Source organism: Physcomitrium patens, chromosome 10 (genome assembly GCF_059467195.1).
Source record: "Physcomitrium patens ecotype Gransden chromosome 10, ASM5946719v1, whole genome shotgun sequence".
Taxonomy (NCBI): Eukaryota; Viridiplantae; Streptophyta; class Bryopsida; order Funariales; family Funariaceae; genus Physcomitrium; species Physcomitrium patens.
Window position 1 is genome coordinate 4,086,765 of NC_143419.1, and position 18,007 is coordinate 4,104,771.

The 18,007-nt window shown below is 41.2% G+C and overlaps 6 protein-coding genes across 16 annotated transcripts; 2 read left to right on the plus strand and 4 right to left on the minus strand.

Annotated features, from left to right (window-relative positions):
• Positions 1–1,484: 1,484 nt before the first annotated feature.
• On the minus strand, positions 1,485–4,461 carry LOC149988214 (RNA pseudouridine synthase 7-like; the record flags this gene model as incomplete). The annotated part of the gene is made up of 8 exons (XM_090253494.1): positions 1,485–1,901; positions 2,153–2,682; positions 2,850–3,032; positions 3,393–3,449; positions 3,589–3,654; positions 3,820–3,902; positions 4,093–4,171; positions 4,375–4,461. Coding segments are annotated over 8 exons (1,182 nt in total), but the record flags the coding sequence as incomplete, so codon positions are not given.
• A 1,758-nt stretch (positions 4,462–6,219) lies between these two features.
• Positions 6,220–11,791, plus strand: LOC149988215 (protein CANDIDATE G PROTEIN-COUPLED RECEPTOR 2-like). Of its 3 annotated transcripts, none has more exons than XM_090253493.1 (3): positions 6,220–7,978; positions 8,729–9,012; positions 9,208–11,791. In XM_090253493.1, exon 1 carries the CDS (start codon positions 6,780–6,782, stop codon positions 7,692–7,694), a length of 915 nt encoding a protein of 304 aa, XP_090109619.1. In that variant the 5' UTR covers positions 6,220–6,779; the 3' UTR covers positions 7,695–7,978; positions 8,729–9,012; positions 9,208–11,791. The 3 variants fall into 3 exon arrangements, with proteins under 3 accessions (XP_090109619.1, XP_090109618.1, XP_090109617.1); XM_090253492.1 differs by having other exon boundaries at positions 9,221–11,791; XM_090253491.1 differs by lacking the exon at positions 9,208–11,791 and having other exon boundaries at positions 8,729–9,078.
• On the minus strand, positions 9,441–15,239 carry LOC141044415 (uncharacterized). Of its 9 annotated transcripts, none has more exons than XR_016505022.1 (6): positions 14,712–15,239; positions 14,335–14,461; positions 13,503–13,584; positions 13,282–13,350; positions 12,424–13,097; positions 9,441–12,221 (listed from the first exon to the last, which is right to left on the minus strand). XR_016505022.1 is itself a non-coding variant. In XM_090253498.1 (6 exons), the coding sequence occupies exons 3-6, from the start codon at positions 12,668–12,670 to the stop codon at positions 11,787–11,789; spliced, it is 282 nt and encodes a 93-aa protein (XP_090109624.1). In that variant the 5' UTR covers positions 12,671–12,729; positions 12,950–13,086; positions 13,282–13,350; the 3' UTR covers positions 9,441–11,786. The 9 variants fall into 9 exon arrangements, 5 of the variants coding, with proteins under 5 accessions (XP_090109624.1, XP_090109622.1, XP_090109621.1 ...); XR_016505021.1 differs by having other exon boundaries at positions 12,424–13,086; positions 14,712–15,237; XR_016505020.1 differs by having other exon boundaries at positions 13,282–13,361; positions 14,712–15,236.
• LOC149988216 (NDR1/HIN1-like protein 10) lies at positions 9,621–10,283 on the minus strand. Its single transcript, XM_090253953.1, has one exon. It carries the CDS (start codon positions 10,281–10,283, stop codon positions 9,621–9,623), a length of 663 nt encoding a protein of 220 aa, XP_090110079.1.
• Positions 15,240–15,268: 29 nt separating the features above from the next.
• LOC149988217 (mRNA-decapping enzyme subunit 2-like) lies at positions 15,269–17,431 on the plus strand. Its single transcript, XM_090253490.1, has one exon. The coding sequence runs from the start codon at positions 15,486–15,488 to the stop codon at positions 16,671–16,673; it is 1,188 nt and encodes a 395-aa protein (XP_090109616.1). The 5' UTR covers positions 15,269–15,485; the 3' UTR covers positions 16,674–17,431.
• LOC149988218 (NADH dehydrogenase [ubiquinone] 1 alpha subcomplex subunit 1-like) lies at positions 16,067–17,771 on the minus strand. The gene is made up of 3 exons (XM_090253500.1): positions 17,513–17,771; positions 17,248–17,331; positions 16,067–16,712 (listed from the first exon to the last, which is right to left on the minus strand). The coding sequence occupies exons 1-3, from the start codon at positions 17,609–17,611 to the stop codon at positions 16,686–16,688; spliced, it is 210 nt and encodes a 69-aa protein (XP_090109626.1). The 5' UTR covers positions 17,612–17,771; the 3' UTR covers positions 16,067–16,685.
• Positions 17,772–18,007: the final 236 nt, after the last annotated feature.

Sequence of the window (18,007 nt, forward strand, 5' to 3'; positions counted from 1 at the left end):
TCTATTTTGCAAGAGTAGCTTATTTTGTTTTTCTGCAAGAAGTAGATAGGATACGAGATTACGATGTCTTTAAAATTTCATGTTCTTATATTGTTGTGCAAGCATAGTAGATGCAGGAAGAAACATAGAGAGATTTTTTTCAATCATTTCTTCTTCAGAGATGTCTTGTCTACATAACTGTAGTTCTGAGATAATATGATACATTTCATTGTTGAAAGCATTTAAATTTGGAAATTCCAAGACATATAAATGTATCCAATCATGATGTGTATATGGAAGGAAAATGGATTTTGATGATCAAATCCAAATTTAAGATTCTCTCAAAGCTTGGCTAGATCTTACATTTTTAAATATTGATATTACAATGTAGGTACAAGATGACAACAAAAGAAAAGAAGTGCTTTCCAACAGATAGCAAGAGGAATTGAAGTACTCATAGTAAGAGATTCTTCAAATAGAATTGCATCCGAGCGTTGTTTTGCAAATAAATTTGCTTTTGTCATTTTTTCTTATAATAGATAATTGTTTCCATCAGCTGCCAATGGTGGAAATAGAAGAGCTTGAAAATGTTGGGATGTAGTGGTGATAGTTAGAAACATAGTAGAGGTAGTTGAGGATGTTGAAGCACTCATTATAAATAAATCTATGAATAAAAATACAAGATCAAGTAGAAAAGGTTGAATAAAATGCACCTTAAAATGTAAAGCCAAATAAAATGATAAAGTTGAAACTTGAAATTAAAAGTGTTGAAAATTTGATTTTTTTTTTTTTTTTTTTTTTTTTTGTCTACAAAAATAAGGATTTGCGATGGACTATGGCATGGCATTGCAACTCGACAGTAGGGTGCGGTAGTTGGTGGCAAGATGTTGCAGACAACGATAGAGTGCGACAATCGGTGGCAAGATGCAACAGGGTGTAGCAATTTGGTAACAATACAATAGCACAATAATAGCAACAACATCAACAACACAACATAACAATAATAACAACATAAGGTTAGGAAAAAAAATTGAGGAGAAAACGAAGGATAAAGTGTACATATATTTTTATGAACCAAGACTAGTGCATAAGAACAATCATGATGATAACATGTTAAGAATGTTTTAGAAAGTGAAACAAGAGTAGCTAGAAGTAATGTGTATACACATATAAAATGCACACATATGCATAGGAAAAAGTTTTATTGATATGGTTATCTCACTTATACAAAGAGAAAGGAGGGAAGATTAATAGTTTCTCCCCACTACATTCCAAACACTATAGCTATGGTATTTACTATAGACTACAGTAAATAGCATGGAGAGCGCAGGCTACATTTAATGCTCTCAACATTATTGAAGGGACTATAGGTATTGGTCAATTTCAAACTGTATTTAATGCTCTCAACACAATTGAAGGCACTATAGGTATTGGTCTATTTCAAACTGTAGCAATACCTGAATCACACTGCACACTTAATACACTTTAAAGCCATTTAAACCTCATAGTTTGAATTCCCTGTTTGCTTCAGATTTATTTCACCTAATCAAGGTTGAACTGCACATCTGGATTTATATTAAGAGACGGCAGAGTTTAGAATTGGAATGTAACTAATTAAATGCAGAATACTTTACACATTAAGCAAATAAAAACTAGAATGGGACAGTTATAACCTTGATGAAAGAGGTTAATCAGATTCTGGATGGAAGGGTTTTATCTACAAAATTCTTCTAGTTGAGAGTCCTGCTCCCACCATGGAACAAATTTCATAATATCTAAGAGTGAATATTCTTGGCGCTTCCTATAATAGAAAACTGAGCCCTTATCACAGAGCCCATTCGGGTAGAGGACATTCATAGGTCCAATTGCTGCCTGAGTAGCGGATGCAGTGCAACCACAGTCCTTCGTCGTCACCAGTATACCTGCAACCCCCACTTACTTTTCAGCCTCTCTGACCCCACAATAATTGTTCAAAAAGCACTCAAACATAGGTAATTTACGAATGAATAGCATCATGACAAGATCTCAAATTACACACTAAGTTCATGTCTAAGCTCATCAAGCAGCCAATATTCGAGCCTATTCAGGTGGTTGAGATGAAAATCGATATGAAGACTTGCAAACTCTTAAAAATGTAGCCCATCCAGAAATACAGGTCAAAGATAGTACGCACCCTGTAGGTGCCATGTTGGGGCAGTGGGTACACAGAGGATCGACCATGAAGTTTGGATTTATACTCTTAGAAACAAATTGGGAACGCTCCTTTTGCAGTTCAGGAACTTCATTAGCTTCTATTGACAGTGATACACCTGGCTCTAATAGATCACCACCATTGGAGCACGCGTTTTCCGCATCCTCACTTGATCGACGGTCGATAATTTCAGCATTCTTGCTATGCTCCTGAAGTTTCTCTCGTTCTGCCTCACGAGTATTATCACCCTGTTTGGTGTTTGTGACAGCAACACTCGGAGCAGTCACATTGCTTGAATCTAATCTCTCATCGCTGTAATTCACGTCTACAGAAACAGTAGAAAGAACAGCAATGGAGCTGTCTTTAACTTCTGATATGGTTTCTGGAACCTCCGGAATTTTAGCAGCTCTGTCTGCTGTCGTATTTGCCTTGGAACGCTTGGTGACGTTGGAGTGCAGGTAGAGATCATCATTTGCTATTGGAAAGCCCAAATATTGTAAGTGTACCCTAATCTGCAGAAGAAAGCACTATTATTAATTATGAGACTAATTATTTTTTACTCTCAAGAATTGATTGGAGAGTATGCTGCATGTTGACTTAGTTTTCATAAGTGAGAAACTTGGCACCATCATCTTGAACACATGGACTTAAAGTACTGCAAGTAACGAATGAATGTCACCTGGTGTGTGCGACCTGTTAAGGGCATGCACTGTACGATACTGTCAACACCATCGGTACTCAACCTCCGAAATTTTGTACATGATTCCTTGCTTTTAGCATCACTTTCTGGGGTCCTTTTTGAAGCTCCTTTAAGAGTTGATTCAATCTCAACTGCGATCTCTTTTGCAGGACGGGCTCGAACCTGGCGATCCAATTACAGCGTACAAAGTAAAAATGCAGAATTCGGAATGGACTAAAACTTGACAAATCTAAATCTATGATACAATTCGAAAGATACACGACAAACTATATACAAACATATTGGAAATCAACATCCAAGATGTCTCGTTTAATGTGCTGAAAGTTATTCAGGCAGTATTCAAAGATTTCCTGATAAACGCTCATGTCATTTGGCAGTAAAAACTGTAGTATTGGTTCGACCAAAAATCTACACAAGTTGAGAGAGTGAAGGAAGAATCGAGTAAAAATCGCATAGCATTGCTTTAAAGATCAAGATAACAAGACTAATAATGTTTACAAACACTTCAAGGTTGTTTTGTACCTCCACAGAACTTCTGCCTTCACGAGGATCATAGATCACTGCAGCATTCAGCTCCACCTGTGCAACAAACACATCATCAAGGTACTTAGATATGAAACGATTTCTTGCCTCTGTAGGACATTCATGATCTTCCAACCCATAAACAGCAAGGTTGCTCGTCAAAGTAGAAGGACTACAATTACAGAATACAATGTACCTCCTCTGCTGGGAAAACGCCCTTCACCTTAGCCACATATTGCTTCTGAACAACTCCAGCTTCAATCTGCCAATTTCAAACATCCTTGCATGACGTGATGAAGAAATAGGTTTACAAACTTAAGGGAACAAAGAAAACACAACATGAGTCTTGGAGAGAAGCAAATGCAACCATGTGACGGAATAAAATAAGTGACAACTAACATAAAATTACGGAAAGATGTGGTCATACCTCTTGCCGAAAAAAATCTGCTGTACGAGAATTCCGTGCTAAGATGAGAAGTCCTGAAACTAACCGATCCAAGCGGTGCACAGCTGTTATTTAATTTCCAATAGTAAAGGAGCTTCATTTCGGCTTTGCTAAAGATATTAAACTACAAACAGAAATATCACAGGTTCTGGAGAAACACAGGATAATATATCACGCGATGGTGACACAACCTATTAATTGGTTACACAGGTTATGGTACAGGTGACCTAATGCTGTGAAATTCTACGAGGATACGAAAGAGGGGACCGGTCTTATGTTCAGCCTCCAAAATGCTGATCACCGAATTCTTGCGATACTGACCACAAGGATGCACCTGCACAGAAGGAAACACCAGATGGTACATATCGAGTTTGAGATCTCTGTTGCTCAATAGAAGGTGCTTCAAAAATTCGGAATGAGAATTTATTTCAGCGATGATTAACCAAAGGTGAATTTCCTTCAACCAATCGTCCATGAAACTTCCTATTAATTCAAGTATGCTCTCAATAGTATGGATTGCCAGTGATCGCAAATTACAATGGGCAAATGCTTCAGTAAAGTGACAGTATCATGATTCTGTAATGCGTGCGCATTAAGAGAATAAGAGTGAGTAGCCGTGGGTCCTCAAGGCGTGAATGGCCTTCTAGCTTGATTCTTGCTATCATGGCGTTGAAGCACTGATTGTTGTACTGTGATCTGCATTTTTAAATTGAATACTTAAGTTTCCTCCTTAGACAACCTTGGAATTTGCTATGAGCTGCGAGTTGCTTTGAATTTGTTAAGAATGTTTTAGAGAGAGATAAGAGTAGTTAGAAGTAATGTGCACACACATGTAAAACACACACAAGAGAGTTTTATTTATATGGCTATCTCACTTATACAAAGAGGAGAAGAAGAAGATAAATAGTTTTTTTCTTTTTTTTAATAAGCGGATTCTTATAGTAGCATCACTAGTATTTTTTTCAGCTATTTTATATATCATACATCCAAACTCTTCTTACTACTATATCAACCTTACCCATTTTTTTTTAGGAGAGTTGATAATTTGATGAGATATATGAAAATAATTGTTGTAAAGAATAAGTATTTCAATAAACATATATATATATATATATATATATAGATTCCGAGTGAATCAAAATCATAAAAAAATGATGACAAATGTAATACCTTTTTAATTGAATAAAATATAAATTCAGGTGTGATTATCAACATATAAATGTAAATATTTGAATGCATAAGCACTTTTAATTATTATTGTAGATTTTAAAGCAAAGGTGAATCAATTTTTAGAGGGACATAATACAAACAAGATTTTCTACTCATCTCTTGTTTATTACACTGCATAAAGTTTTAATCAGAAAAGAGTGTTGGATGTAGCAATAATAAGTGGACATAATGTTGCCAATAGTATTTGTTGTTTAAGGGACTCAAATGTTTTTTTTGTAAAACATAGCAATTTCGTTAATTTATAAATTTGTTGAAGACTTTACTAGTAAATTAAGCACATCTATCACAACATCTTGTTATTTCTTAAATACTATATTATTAAAGCATATAGAAAGAGGACCACCTCCAATGTAAATGCCATCCTAAGTGTTTGGTATTTACTTTTTATTATTAGCTACAATATATTTAAAGAAGTCTAAAACTTTGCAAGACCATTTAATCTGTTTGAGTTTCTTTAATGTACATAGAGGAGAGCCGTTTATGTCTTTATAACTAATTAAAGTGATGAATTAAATGTATACTTATATATTCGAAAATTGGCTTAATTGAAAAACTTAATTGAAAAAGCTAAAAAGTTCTTGACATTATGATTTAGAAGTGGTAGAAAAAAGAGATTGGAAACCCTGAACGCATAAACAAGAGTCTACAAAAGAATCCTTGTCACTCCAAAGATATTCCTAAAAATAATTTTTTTTAAAAGTAAACAGTAAGGGGGACAAACTTAAAAATCCCAAAACCATATAAGCTCTTATATCTTTTCAGATCAACTGTAATATCAACACTGGTCCATATTTAATATAAGCCCTTGCCAATCTAAGAGACCAACTTATATCACCTGTAGAATGTTGTTGATATGCTTTGCTGTACCCCTCCTCATATTATGTTTTTTATTCTAAACGATCAGGTACTCAAAATTTTGCAAATATCTTTTGATATAAGAGGTGGGTATTTTGATATAAGTGCTTATATCCTTTGAAATCAATGCTGCCATCAGGAAGGTGTATATCATATGATATTAAAAAAAACCGTGACTGAGAACGTAGATGGTGAAGGGGGAGGGTGGACGGAGAACGAGGACGGAGAGGGTGGACGGAGAACGAGGACGGAGAGGATGGACGGAGAACGAGGACGGAGCACGTCAAAGGCGGGCATTCAGCCACATCGCTGCTTGAACCTCAAAGCTGCTCGATGTTCAGGTCAGTTGGGATACTCAATTGTGTTGCTTCACTTGAATCCTTCGTTCTGTCCGGTGCGTGCTGTCGTATTTTTTCAAAATCTACGTCTATTCCATTTGATCCGCTTCAGATAGATCGTGAGATGAGAACTATTCCAGTCTACGAGAGTTTTTGTTCCTGGAGCTATTAGGGTTTGAGGGCTCAGTCGATTGCTCCGGTTTCGATTGAATTTTTGTAGGGTGTGATGCTTCGATAACTGCGGATCTGTACCCGTGCAGCTCTTCGGGCGACTGTATCTTTGGGTTGTTTTTGATGTTGTTCGAGTGATTAGAGTAGGAGATTGCGAGAGATGTTATAGTTTGGTTGTCGGCGGTTAACTTGGGCGTGGTTCTTGTCGGCGTGAGACTTTCATCGGATGTGGCGGGGCATTGCTGTAACCAACGATCCTCGGCGGTATTAACGGATTTGGCAAGGGGTTGGATACGTGGGAGCTGGTTTTTAGCTGTAAAGGAATTTGAAATTTGAAGAATAGAAGCTATGGCGGGCTTGGTATATGATGCGCCATCATTTCCTCTTAGCCCCGGTGACAATCCTGAACAGGATCTTCCTGTTTGTTTGCGACTGATAAGCCCTCCAGCGACAAATGGGTTTACCGGGTTGCTGTACAATGTGGTCATGGCGCTCCCTGCATTGCTGTTTCTGCTATTTCTTCTCGCGCATCTACGTTCTAGTGTTAGGAAGCTTTTACATAGTCAGTCGCACATAATGGCAGCTTACTATGCATTTCTTTGGGTCATTTGCGTGCTCAATATTTGTTGGTGTCTCCTAGAGATACAACAAGCAAAAAATCATGATCAAGAAACAGCATGGAACATTATGTCTCTCCTGACGAGGTTTGGCTTGGTTCTTCTCGAAGTGAGCGTGGTCGTGTTTATGTCTCAAGGTTACCTCATCAGTGGTTGGGATGCGCTTCTTCGCACCCTCTTGTTTTCGGGAATTTTCGCCACGGTCGATGCCATAGTGAAAGCTGTGTACATATTTGGCCTTGGGATTCCACTTTTCACCAAACAAGAAGATGCTGGAGATTGGAACAAGTGGGGCTTCTGGTTGTTGCAGAACCTTTTCTTTTCTGCAGTTTATGTTATCATCTTGGCTCTGCCATACACACGATGGAGAGATCGACTACCAGCTCGTCCATCTTTCTACCGCTACGTCACTGTCCTGTTTGCCTTGAATGGAATTGAAGGCTTTGGGAGTTTGCTATTGGGAATTGGTGCCAGTTTTGGATACTGCGTCTATGGGTTTGCCAGCTTCGCATACTACGCCCTGTATCCGCCTCTCCTGTACTCGACTTTCCTTTCGGAGTTTTTGGGAGAAGAAGATGTGCAGATGGAAGATGCGTATTACTCGGAGATGAAGGATGCGGGGTATTTTGACGGGGATTGGGAATGATCAAATGTTTTGAACATGCACCACTTTAAGCCGGTTCTACTTCAGTATCACGAAGTTGACATTTACGGAGTTCGTGATCTCAATGTAAAGTGGCCACATCCGTTTGATTTATAGAGCACCTACACGTGGCTGTTGGTTGGACTGGTTACGAATCGCGAGGAATAAGCCCTCAAATGGATGATCGAGTCATTATTGGAGCGCCAAAGTTGAAAGGATCCGGGATGTCCTTGTTTTTTTTTGAGCTCTGCCTCGTCGAGGTTTTTGCAGCGCAGCGAAGAATACAGGTATGCCCGATTCATCTTTTGAACTTTTCGCTCAATTCTCCACGACTGAGGTGCAGCCTTAAATAGTGAACTCGAAATTTTCAGAGTTGTCATTTTATATCTGTGTTGGCACTAAATTGTCCGACGAGCTGGAAGTCATCAAGCATGGACCATGAGTTTTCAAGCGCGCTTTTATGATTTTCTTGTCTAATGCCCAGTTAATTTGGTCGCTCAATTTCTCGTAGAACCTCTACCCTAAAATTTGTATACACCTTTGTTGCGAATAAGCCCGTCTAAGATTGTTATCGTTATCATTCAACGTCTTCGTTTACAGTGTCTACTGTAGGTAACCATTTATTTCCAGCTTTCGATTAGCCTTTACACTTCATCGGGTGTTAAAACTGGATGAGACTATTCTAGGTGATCCGAGCCTAGTACTGTTGAGTTGCTATAGAAGGCAATTGCTTGTCGCGCTCTTTTTCTTTTGGCATTGCACATCTGAAATCACTTATCTTTCTAACTAGCATGTACCGTTTCACTAATTCTCAGTATGTTTTGCATGGTTTGGACACTTAACTTGAGAATGTCTATGCTTTCTTGGTTAGTTCGGGCATTCGTCGGTGATCGGCAGTCTTAATTTCGGCTGCACAAATTACGTCTTTGAAAGTGTGAATACGGCTTGCATGCCACTTACCACCTTTCATCCTATTTATTTGAACCTGGACGCTGTACTGGGATCGTTGTGCTGATTAGATGGTGTGTTGCGTACAGGTGATTGAAGGCTGTGAACCTCGACGATGTATCGAGCTACGGTCAGGATTTATATTTGAACGAGCAAATTGAGTAATTTAGTTCTACATCACATCAACGTAAATTTCTTGTTCATCGATCTGTGAAGAATTGAACTACACAGATTAAGGTTGTGCCGACCATTGTTGCCCCACATCTCCTAGGTGCTGATAGGTGCTATTTGTTGGGGGCGAAGGACTTATTACGTCCCTTCTTTTCTCCGCTCTGACACTGAACTCAACTCACACAAGTAGCAGTGCGGATGTGTACGTGTTAATCAATCTGTTTATTATATATATTTGTTTATATATATATATATATATATTAGTCAATTTGTTAATCAATTTATATGTTTATTTATAATCAATTTGTTATATATATATATATATATATATATATTTTAATCTTGGTTTCCAAATCGTGATCCACATCATATTGACGGTGCTTGCTCACCAAAGCAGCTTCGTGCAACAGACGAGCTCTTACGCAACTGTTTCACCAACTCAGAGTACATACCTTGAAGCTTGCAGTGCTATCTGTCTTCTATTTGCATGATATATGAACAGTGACGCAGACATTTGAACATATGAGGCGAGCTGCTAACTGCCATCTAGAACCGTACAGATTTGACAGATTTGACACACAGCACCATCACTAAAAAAAAATGAGTATGCATATTTCTCTAAACGCATCGTTTATCAACCTTCTTGCTTGGTAGTCTTTATTCAAAAAATCGTTGTGGCATTCAAAGAAAGCGAGCAACAGTCACTGCATAGATATATACATGAAATCAATTGAACTGTTCTCAACTCTAATCAGTAAGTAAATAATCAGAAAACCTAGGCTAGTTTCTACATGAGGAAATGCGAGAGCTCTAACTTCGGCGCTTCAACTTGCAGGATTTGCTCTTGAGCAAGACGGGGTTCACCCCCATCGTCACGTCGCAGTCTACACGGACCTTGAATCCCGGGGACGTGTAACTTCCAATCTTGACATGGACTTTGGCGTTTGCGCGGAAGTGGAGCGGGACGCTGTTGCTCTGGATCTGTGAGGCAAGAGTAGTTGCGGAGGTTGAAGTAAGCGCGTAGTCATTGACGAGGACTTCAGACGTGATGGTCGTGATGTTCTGGTGACCTTGGTAGAAGCCGGGGATGGTGCTGCGCCCGAAGACTTGCCCGTCATACGAGGATTGTATGTCGATGTTGTCGTATTTGATGCCGATCTTCTTGTTGGGATTGTTAGCCGTGATAGTGTAGAGGATATCGGCATTAAGAGTGCTGTTCTGTCCCACACTGAAGCTACGAAAATCAACGTTGTCGAGGCTATATTTGGGCAAGTGGATGGGCTTCAGCACCAACCAGAGTACCAAAATCGTAATCCCTGCTAGAAGTAGTAACACAAACAACAACGAACAGAAGGTGGATAACAAGCAGCAGCAGCAGCTAGCAATCCCGCCGCGACGTCCACGATGGCGAGGTTTAGCGTATGTAGCCGGAGGAGGGATCGATGGCGATCCGGGGTGCACTTGGTCTCCCATGACTGCTGTAAATTCCACACTGCAAGCACTTCACAGTTTTCCGATCAACTCACGAGAAGACTCTTACCGAAGTCCTACTGCGCGCGAGTTTAACCAAGGGATTGTAATTTGCACCACGGGCTCCCTTTCCGCACAGAAGTAACTTCGAGCGCGACCTGTTCCCGCTTGCTCCGCTTAATTTCTCCTCAAACTCGTTGCTCAATAATGTGGAGAACCCGAGCTACGGCAGCTTATATTGGTTTACAAAGGGCGAAAGCGGCCTTGAGCGGAGATGTTGAGAGAGTGATGAACAAGCGCGTCATGTGCGGTCATGACACTGTCCAGGACGGTGCATGAAACCGCGGCGATTTAGATTAACTGGTGTCTGCGACGCGGTCCGGAATTAAAAGCGCGCCCGGATGCTATTTTAAGAACTATCGAAGAACCTCACGGTGGGCCTCGACGTCCGCGTGGATTCGGACTTTGAAGTCGGAGGTATTAGAGTTTGTGGGCCACGCTGCTTCCTGGTTCCATCACAATGGCGTAATCCAGAGGTGCTGCGTCGCCTTTGCACCAACTCCTGCAACAAATTCCACGAAGGCTACCGGCACACAAATTGCGTGCTCTCTGGAATTGGAATTTCGGGGGGTGTTCTGTGTGTGGTGGTTATTCTGTCAGCTATGGTTGCATTCATATGGTCAGTGTCGACATTGCAAATTATCGAAGGTTATCTTGGACACGAAAGCAAGGGTAAACGTGTCATGAATGCTCGTGACTTCAAGTGTTGACAACAGAAACTGTCATGTTACTGAAAGTTGCATGATGTTTACAATACCGCGCCCGGTGAGTAAAGACAAGGTATCACAACTTGTGTCATTTCAGCGCTCAAGAGTATACCACGCCATGTTAATCGTATAATCCTTGCGGAACACTTCTATTGAGTCTAATATGCACGTAAAGCTAAAAGTTCACGAGGTCGAAACTTTTCAAGACCCTTTCTAGGAAGAATGTCTTGACGACGCTCGAGAATTGAGAGAACACTTACAAGCCTTGGACCCAACAATTGAAAGGCTTTATCTCCGAGAGGTTCTTCTGGGGGTTGTGTACCTGATGAGTTAATGCAGCTCGTCAATCAAATTCTGGATTAGCTGGGCTTGCAGCACTGCATTTGTCATGACAAGGGTGCTTCTCCTATTTTTTCGACGTTGCTGCAGCGTGTGACGTAAAGCAAGCATCATGACTGCTATGCATTCCTCTACGGCATTGGGGTTGCTTGGTATGTAGATAGTTTTTCATTTTGTTCCGCGGTCCCATTTCTAAAAGTTCGAATCAGGTAGTACTTCATTGAAGTTCTTCGCTAATTGGTCTGAATTCAGCTCATGGATTTCAACTAGATTATAGATAGTCTGATCATACCAAATTGAATCCTCGAATTCTAGCAGCTGCTCGTGAAAGCCTTCACAGATTTGTCGCAGCAGGTGTTATCTGTAGAACGTGATAAAAAAGAACGACGAGATTACTTACTCACCTGGGCACACCAACAGCAACAGTGCAAATTTCCATCTGAAATTTTCGCCAGTCAACTTTCACATAAGAAAAAGTCGTAGTGATCCGATAAAATCCTCGCATTTTTGATAATTAGCCAATTTCCACAGAAATAGTTGTTGTGGTCAGACTTTGAAATAATATAAAAACACAGATGTCGCAGGCAAGAAAGAGATGTAATAGATATAGGGCAGCACCAGGTCAGAAATGCTCACCAAAAGCTAATATCTCGAAAAAAACCTTAGAATCTAACAATTCAGATACCTTAATGTCACGAATCACATGTACCACAGGACAAGCTCAAGATCTGGGCCAGCACTAGTTCCTACCATGTATCGGCTCAAGAAGGGCATTTGCACATCGCACGCTCAAACGACAGCTACTGTTTGATGACCGATGCTTTTTCCCACAAACCTGGACACGATACAAATCAACCATTTAGCTGCACGGTATTGGAATAAACAAATCTAATACTATAAATTTAATGGCCGTACGTAACAAAGTAAATTCGAGAGAAGTTCTCGCATTAATCATTCCATGGATCTTCAGAAAAGAGATTTAGCTCCTACAGGTTGGAGAAATTAAACAGCCGTAAGCTGATTGAATCGCCCCTCACCGTCATATGGTTCCTAGGTTGTTGTTGCCCGACAGAACTCTGGTCTGTTAGGGTCCTATCTGAGAGAACCCAATGGGTTGGCTTGAACACTGCAACAAATTTGAAAATATCCACATTAGCATTTCAAGTTATATTTCCATTTGTTGTTCCGCACAATTATGGTCAAACAACAATAAATAACATGATTCACTACGTAATTAAAGAATTTATGCTGAATGAGAGTTTGGTTCCCTGTACCATACATCATGAACGATGGAGAGCAACAATGAATGAAGTAGTCACAAAATTCCCGCGTTTGTAAATCAGCTGCATTTACAGGTGATGAAGCTTGATTTAAAAAAATCACTGCAGGTAAAAGTTACTTCTACACGAAAATAGGATGTGGTTGCGTTCTATCTGTTCTTAAGCTGGGTCCTCATTCTTGAAGTGTTTACCTTGCTGAAGCACACCTAACCGCGTTGTCATAGGGAAAATTTTAAGAGGTCCTTATCGCCCATAGAGATGCCACAAAAAGTGAGCAAAATACCAGCATATATAGTTAAGGGCTTTGTCTAAGAGCTGGTTTACTTCTGCCTCAACGTCTCACGCAATCCCCAAGCCGACGATTTCACAATGGTTTTCTTTGCAAGCTGCTAGAAGCGTGGCACGATTGGAATTTCAAATCTGCAATGCCTCTATTCCTTAAGATCAAAATTGGTATCATTGTCATCCAAATGCACACAATGAAGGAATGGAAAAGAAGATGTTGGCTGATCCTCAAAGGTACATTAAAGATTATGATGGTTCAATTATATTAAAAATCGTTGCTTCTCACAAGTGTGCAGTTGAGTAACGATATTGTAATGAATGCAATCTTACCTGGTGAAGCTGTTACTCTCATTGAAATCTACCACCTTATCGCAGGCTGAAACTGCCACTACCTTCGGTCTGCGAATAAACTGCACATTATTTTTGAGTACGTTGATAAGGCTAGCAAGAGCCAAGGAATTGATGGAAGCGCATCAAATATCTAGAGAATTGTTCTTAACAGAAAAAGCTTGTTACTCGAGATAACCAGCCGCCAGGTAGAGTTGTTTTACCACTGCGTCAGACCAATTTCTGCTGGTCGTATCCACTCACGCCCGCTTGAAATGCAGTACCTTCTTCCTGCATGTCGAAATTCTGCATCCACAAGCTCATCAAGTACGATGGACCATATTGAAAAAAATTCAAGTTTCAACCTAGAAATGACAACTTGTGAGATATAAATATAGGTGCTAATCTCTAATATTCCTGAGTAAACGCAAGACCATGAAACCTAAAGATGATCATCGCTGTTATTTCTCTAACAGAACCCCGATATATTAATAATGATCAAGCTGTCAGTAAACAGTTCTTTATTTCCAAAAGCCTTCTTGGAATTCCTCCGTCAGAGAGCGTCCGCATTGAATACAAAATTGATTCAATATATGTTGTATTAATTTCGATAGTCATACAGACAGTGTTTGCTGCATATACTTGAAGCTTCCTCACTACATTTCACCTTGTAAACTTTCAACCATACTCGATTAGCCACTGGGAGCCGCGACATACTTCTGCTGCTGTCATTGTACATGTTTTACAATTTTCGTGCTCATAACTTAGCCATGCTTTCAATTTCTACACCTACAACCCCAACCTCTTAAAGCTTCTCACTTTAGGAATAGCTCAAATACTTGACACAATTCTGAGTCTTTAGTCTTTTACCAGTAGAAAAGCTATACAAACGGTTTCATCTCGAGATGGTGCCCAAACAAAAAAAAAAGTTCTGACATGTTGATTACATCAATGGAATCAATCTCCATACGCATTCTCTTTTGAATGCAATACACATAATCAAGCAGTACTTGACGAAATCCCATTCTGACAAGCACATGGAAGTGTGTGTCCCACCTCCTGTTGTGACGTGGATCACATAGCCAGGCTGAAGGTGAAACAGAGAAAAGACGTCTCCCGCTCCAGCTGCGGCATAACTGGGTTTTCTTCTGGCCCATAGGGCTTCTACCACGGCATAACCATACTGCACAACCATAACTGCCCATCTCTTTTTCTTAACCACTGTAATAGCATCACCTAACATGACCTACAGAACCGAGAATGAAGCAACTTTTGGAGATACAGAATTTGAAGATTTAGTCACTGTTTTCAGGTTGATATCCAAGCTTTCAACACAGTGTTTTGCAGGCTCAATCGAACCATGACCATGGCGCAGGTCACACACTGACAATCTATCATTTAGAACTGAAGGAAAGGCTTCAAAACTTTCCAACCTTCAATATCGGAAAGTAGTAACCACTCTCCAGTCTCCAATCTCCGAAATAGGAACCACCAGGCTGTAGGTCATTATCAGAGGTTAAAGCGCCACCCATAACCCTGAGCCGAGCTTTCAGGGCATATTCTGTTTTGAAGTTTTTATACCCGACGCACTACTTGCCATGCGATGCACATTACGAAAAATCCAATGCAATTCAGCACATGATGAATCTAGAGGCAGCTGCGGCACGATCGCTACAAAACAAGAAAGAAGAGTACATTTCAGTTACATTTTCAGATTAAAATAACTTTTAAAAAGCGACGAGAGAACAAGGGATAACACGCCAGATTCCAACCAGCGATGAGCCCCGAACAGCGATAATCTCCAAGTAAAGCTATACTAAGCAAGAAAGCATTTCAAATTAGAGTAACACGGTCAATCTAAAACGCAAGAATATAAATAAAATATCCAAGATATGGGTCCCGAAGCTAAGCTGCCTGGATGGCCAATACGCTGAACTTATTGTCGATGCTCTGGGCTTCCGGGCATGGAGTGGCTTGGAACAGAGGTGAGGCAGGACCTGGTGTGGATGAGAACCAGGGGTGACTCAGTCTCGGGAGCGCGAATGGTGTTTCTGGATTGCGTTCATCCTGCTGATGCTCTCGTACTTGAACAGGTTTCTGGATGGTTTCGTTCTTTCTGGCCCAATTTGCGAAGAAGAACCAGTTTCATCGACACCCAATAGTTTTGGTTTCTGGGTTACCATAATTGCATTGTTTTTAGAAGTGGTATGTGCGGTTGCTGGAAGACGGGTGTCGGAAGATTGGGTGGGGAGTGGAATTCCGGTTCCAACGCGATGGCAGCGATGATAGTGCGGACGGGGAGCGGGCCGCCGCAGCGGACGCTGTTGCCGTCGCAGGAACTTCTGGACGACTTGTGCAGCCGCTTCGTGCTTAATATGCCGAAACAGGAGCTGCAAGCATTCGAGAGGATATTATTCTCCGTGGAACAGGCTCACTGGTTCTACGAGGACAATGCAATGGAGCAGAACATGTCGTTGAAGTCATTGACGCTGCGGGAATTCACGTCGCTCATGTTTCAAAGTTGTGTGGCGCTGCGGCCCTACATCACGCAGATTGACGACATTTACAAAGATTTCACGACGTACAAGACGAGAGTGCCAGTGATGGGCGCGATCATCCTTGACGAAACCCTGGAGAGGTGCTTGTTGGTCAAAGGTTGGAAAGCGGGCTCTAGCTGGAGTTTCCCCCGAGGGAAGAAGAACAAAGACGAGGAGGACTCCGTCTGTGCGGAGCGGGAAGTGCAGGAAGAGACGGGGTACAATATACATCCCAAACTGAGATTAGAGGATCATTTGGAAGTCGTAATAGGCCAGCAGCGAATGCGTCTGTATATTATACCTAGCGTGAAGGATGACACCATGTTTGCTCCTCAAACGAAGAAGGAAGTGAGCGAAATAGCGTGGCACAGAGTGGACGAACTGCCAGTCTCTAGCAATGAGTCAGTAGTGCACCATCGTGGTCCTACCGGTCTCAAATATTATATGGTATTCCCGTTTGCGACACCTCTCAATAAATGGATCGACAAGAAACGGTCTATCCACGCGAAGAGAGCAAGTCCTCTTCCTGGTGTTACTGTGTGGAAGGTGAAGAATAATTTGTCATCGGCTGGATCTGGCCCCTTAGCACAAAATTATGGGAATGCAGTGATCCCTTCAGTTCCTCCGGCTGTTGCTACACCTGTACTGTCGTCCGAGAAAATTCGGAGCTCCCCAAAAGTTTCTCCAAGGGTTTCTCCCATGAGCTCTCCTAGAATTATTCCTAGGGCCGCTCCTCAGACACCTCCTAAAACTCCGCCCAAGCGTCTTCCTAAGGCTGTTCTCAAGGAGCCTCCTGGTTCTGCGTTTCGAAACTTCAGATTCGATTTTGCTCGGATTCTTGAGCAGCTCGATGGCTAGCACAAAGACGGGCTAAGAGATGCTGCGCTGCTTGTTGGACTGCACGAAGTGGCGACGAAGTCAATCGATTGCCTGACTTATGGTTTTACAAATATAAAACGCGTCTAGCCACAGTGCATTCGGCGAATTTCTATGCACTATCCCTTGATGATTTCCACAAATTCCCGACTCTCCATAAATTCTCATCTAATTCTTCAAGTATATTCAAGTCACAGAAATTAGCACCCGCGGATAACTAAGGAGAACCGAAATGTTTACGGTCGTTCAGAGAGATTAACAGTTAATTCTTGTTTCCAAGTGAAGCCTCTCTCCAAAAATTCCTACACGCTCAGAAAACGCCAAACCCCAGTTCCAGCCCGCTCTCTATCACCACTTCCAAAAGGACGGAAGATTCACTTTAAGGACAACATCAATGTTCGCCTACAAAGTTTCCACATGAATTCGTTCTCGATACGGGAAGGATTTCGTTCGGAACCAACCGAACCCGAAGGTAAGTCCTCAAGATCCATGACAACCGGAAACTCTCTCACAAAGGAACATCGTCTGCAGAAATACAAACAAAACAAGCCCTAACCTGAGATTTTTCGTACTCCTCTTTCAATCGAGCATCTCTTTCGTCCATCGCCCGGTCCCATGCATCATGTCTGGGATGCTTTGGCTGTCCACAAATTCTACAACTAGGTCAACCAACTAGAAAATCACACAGAGCTTCAAGGCAGCGAATTAAAAAAAAAAAAAAAAAAAAAAAAAAAAAAAAACACTCCTCCTTGCTCAATCTCGTCAGATCTCAACCTCAAACTCCCGGAGAATCACAAATCCCAGAGGAGAAATCGCTTCACCTTGCCGTAGATGGACGTGTGAACCACGTACTGAGACGTCCCCATGACAAAAATCATGGCGGAGATGATGCCCATGGGCAGCATGGCCTCCCACGACATTGCGATATCTGTTCTATACACACCAAAAAAAAATGCGTGGAGGAGGAGAAGAAGAAGAAGAAGAAGAAGAAGACGAGAATGGAGGTGGGAAATTGGCGGATATGGCGAAACCCTAGCGATGTAACAAAGTTGTCTCACGGGTCACAACGAGCGACACGAAACGAAGCCAATTGCAGCTGGAAATCGGATTCGCCGTTTAGTTCTTAAGAACTCTCCGTATAATACCACGTCGTATGGATGGGTGTTGGTATCGTATTTGTATTTATTGTGTGGGTACGGATACGAATATGGAACGTAGATCTCAGTGTGAACTTCTCTGCTGTCTTGAAATTAATATAATCTGTATAATTCGTTAGTATTCTTATTGTACTCCTATTACAGTTTTATTTGTGCATG

What these genes read in the sequence shown, in the direction of transcription:
- LOC149988215 (XM_090253493.1), top strand. Translation starts at nt 6,780, where the DNA reads ATGGCGGGCTTGGTATATGATGCGCCATCATTTCCTCTTAGCCCCGGT.
- LOC149988216 (XM_090253953.1), bottom strand. Translation starts at nt 10,283, where the DNA reads ATGGGAGACCAAGTGCACCCCGGATCGCCATCGATCCCTCCTCCGGCT.
- LOC141044415 (XM_090253495.1), bottom strand. Translation starts at nt 12,888, where the DNA reads ATGACAACGCGGTTAGGTGTGCTTCAGCAAG. An exon ending in TCCATCGTTCATGATGTATG is followed by an intron (nt 12,513 to 12,660) that starts GTACAGGGAACC and finishes AATTTGTTGCAG; the next exon opens with TGTTCAAGCCAACCCATTGG. An exon ending in CCTTCTTGAGCCGATACATG is followed by an intron (nt 11,885 to 12,136) that starts GTAGGAACTAGT and finishes CAAAAATGCGAG; the next exon opens with GATTTTATCGGATCACTACG.
- LOC149988217 (XM_090253490.1), top strand. Translation starts at nt 15,486, where the DNA reads ATGTGCGGTTGCTGGAAGACGGGTGTCGGAAGATTGGGTGGGGAGTGG.
- LOC149988218 (XM_090253500.1), bottom strand. Translation starts at nt 17,611, where the DNA reads ATGTCGTGGGAGGCCATGCTGCCCATGGGCATCATCTCCGCCATGATT. An exon ending in ACACGTCCATCTACGGCAAG is followed by an intron (nt 17,332 to 17,512) that starts GTGAAGCGATTT and finishes ATTTGTGGACAG; the next exon opens with CCAAAGCATCCCAGACATGA. An exon ending in AGGAGTACGAAAAATCTCAG is followed by an intron (nt 16,713 to 17,247) that starts GTTAGGGCTTGT and finishes CACTTCGTGCAG; the next exon opens with TCCAACAAGCAGCGCAGCAT.